General features: G+C 45.3%; 2 protein-coding genes across 2 annotated transcripts; both read left to right on the top strand.

Annotated features, from left to right (window-relative positions):
* Positions 1–1255: 1255 nt before the first annotated feature.
* AK88_03342 (uncharacterized protein) lies at positions 1256–1438 on the top strand (the record flags this gene model as incomplete). The annotated part of the gene is made up of 1 exon (XM_012480959.1): positions 1256–1438. One exon carries the CDS (start codon positions 1256–1258, stop codon positions 1436–1438), a length of 183 nt encoding a protein of 60 aa, XP_012336382.1.
* Positions 1439–1488: 50 nt separating this feature from the next.
* AK88_03341 (uncharacterized protein) lies at positions 1489–2869 on the top strand (the record flags this gene model as incomplete). The annotated part of the gene is made up of 2 exons (XM_012480958.1): positions 1489–2215; positions 2859–2869. 2 exons carry the CDS (start codon positions 1489–1491, stop codon positions 2867–2869), a joined length of 738 nt encoding a protein of 245 aa, XP_012336381.1.
* Between the last annotated feature and the right edge of the window lie 58 nt (positions 2870–2927).

Here is a 2927-nt window from a genome sequence, read left to right as displayed (position 1 = left end):
CGTTGTGGCCTTGCTCCGGTCGTTCGTGCTCCCGCACATAATATGTGTTTTACTTCCTCTCGCCCCTCGCGCGTACTGCTCCCTCTGTGATCCTCACTCGGACAATCTCCGTTTACCCGGCTACTTCGTCGAATGCGTGTTGCACGTGGCTACTTCGTCGAATTCTTCTTAGCGTCGGATACAATCGTGTGTACCCGACCGCTTATGCTCGGCTACTTCGTCGAATCCTTCTTACGCGGCCGCGTTTGCTCGGAGAGACAATCTCTCCTCCGTTCTTACACTCGGCCGAGTTGCTCGGAGACAATTCGGTGTACGCGGACTCGGCAACAACGGCAACAATTGATGTTGTTGTTATACTGCGGTTTTAGGTGTACGCACACAGAGACAGTGTGTGAAGGCGTTTAGTGGAGAAGGGGGAGGAGGGGTGGTATTCATCACGGTGCGTAGTGTTTTCCCTATCTTTTCTTTTTTTTTTTCCTTTTTGTACTTTACTTGGGGAGATTCTTCATATTTGGAAGAGAGACAGAGTCTTCTCTCTATTGTGTAGACGATGCTATTATGAATTTGTACAGTATGCTGTTTTGCTGCTGTTCATTCGCGTCTTTTCCTATGTTTCAGGGGGAATTGGTTCCGAGGACATATTCGTGCAGTACCCTGGGGAGCTGTATATATATGTATTTGCGTAATTTATTGATTACAAATTTATTAGGAGAGAATACATATTTGTAGGTTCTATGTTCCATGCCGATGTTGTTTTTCGTTTACTCGGTTTTCTTCTTGTTGTTGTTTGTGTTAGGAGAATTATTTAGAATACGCTTCAGCTGTGATTTTTGGTGAGTACGTCTTTTTGCGAGCTATTCCGGATTGTTCTTTGATGTGGCAGCAACACATCAGACATTTGTGAGCAGTAAAACTTGTATACGAACAATTCCTCCGTAGTGTGTATGTGACCGACCGCATGCTTTAATTGTGTAAGCTCCCGTAATATGTTATAGCTATCCTTGCATATCCATGTTTTGTGGAAAGTCTTACAGTTAGTGTTGTATTGTACTTCTCACTGCGTGACATGTTGCGGGTGAAGGATATAGCAGGACATTATTTTTCATTCACGAACCAAACACGTGGCACGCGGCTGGCAGGCACCCGGATTAAATGTCATGCATACTGATACCTCTGTATATGGAGGGTACGTCTACTTTATTAATGTATTAGTTCATGCTGCAGACATACATTCGACCGTACGTGGAGTAGTAGAATGGATGCGTTACTGACGGATTTAATCACAGATTGGTTACAGAGAAGGAAAATTTCAAGGCAGGAAGATTTGGATGTAAGTGCTATAATAAATGCGTGGGGGTATACAGGAATGCCCGCAGACTTCGACGGGTATGGGCGTATTGAGCGCATAGACCTATATACACTACAGGACTATATGTGAACATTGGTCTCCGCATCCTCTTTAAACGGCAGAAAGGGATATGGCAGGACATGGGCGATATGTTCAAAGAATTCGTAGGACATATGAATAATGAAGACGACGAAACCTTCAACATGATATGTACGGACGGACGAAGTCGTAATGAAATTACGCAGGCACAAATGCCATTATGCAGGAACATTGTGCGCGTCATATCTTATATGGAAGAGAGATTAAATAGTTCAGAAAGGCAAAGCAGGGAACAAGAAACTGAGAGAGAAATGAAACAGATAATGAGATGTATAATAGGGAAAGTGAATCTGATGGCACTACGGGAGGAATATTGCAGGGAGCAGAGTATGTGGGCATATATAATGAAGATGGCGCAAATGCTGGCTGAGGCATTTGACGGAGCAGCAGGGAGTAAGAGTAAACAGTGTCATGCATGGAATATAAGTGGTTTAAAGGTGGGTGGAAAGAATATAGAAGAAGAAATTAGAACATGGATATCGGAGAGTATGATTCACGCGGGGAAGGGACGTCTAGGGCAGTGTACGCAAGGACAGAGCGCTAGCGGCACGGTAAAACATAGGACTAAACAGGAGATAAAAGTACGAATAGTAGAACGCACGCAGCAATTGCGCAAGAAAATTCAGGAAATTGTAACGAAGGTGGAGAAGGAAACGGCAGACCTAATACCTTCCACGGAACAATCGAATTCACACGGCCCCACAACGCAAGCAGCACATCCAAAGGCTGCAGCATCGCCGGTAACCACACCATCAAAGGAAACGTCAGGTAAGGACCGATGGGAGAAAGCACGAATAAGGCACGAACAAACACGGCTCGATATGGCCCAATATGGATGCCGCCAACAACAACACGCACGCGGAAACGGCGGAACACAACGCGCGGGAAAAACAGCACAGCGCGGCACATCTACCCTGCACCTCTTCGTTGAGTACTTCGTTGACGTTCAGCGGCAGCGGTAGCGGCGACGAGGCACCGGAGACGAGATGACGGCGACAACATAAGCGTAGTGCTACCATCCCATCCCATCCACCTGGTCGCACTCCACATCACCGTACGCTTGCTGCCGCCTGACCCAGTCCACCGAGTACGCAGTCCACGGGGTGGACTCTGCCGCTACCTGACCCAACCGTCCCGCCCCTTCCTTCCTCTGTTTTCTTTCTTCTTTTCTTTTTCTCTCCTTTTTTCCGTCTTCCTTTCTTTTTTCCTCTTATGCCTAATTTTATCCCGTAAGTGTCTTCCAAATAGTTACGGGGAAACGCAAAAGAAAATGAGGACAAAGGGAAAGTTTTTAATGATTTTCTTTTTCCCCTACGAGGGACGCACGTTTCTTACTCTTTTGAGATTTGCTCTTTTCTCTATGTGGAATTTTTTCATTTGGGCTTATTTTATTTTTTTTTTTCTGCTTCAGGAAATCTTTAGGGAGAACAATTTTTCTTTTTTACGCTTAGGACCTAAGGATAATAGTACAGACTTTTTT

Source organism: Plasmodium fragile, assembly GCF_000956335.1.
Source record: "Plasmodium fragile strain nilgiri unplaced genomic scaffold supercont1.37, whole genome shotgun sequence".
In the NCBI taxonomy this organism is placed as follows: Eukaryota; Apicomplexa; class Aconoidasida; order Haemosporida; family Plasmodiidae; genus Plasmodium; species Plasmodium fragile.
This window is presented reverse-complemented; position numbering and strand designations above follow the sequence as displayed.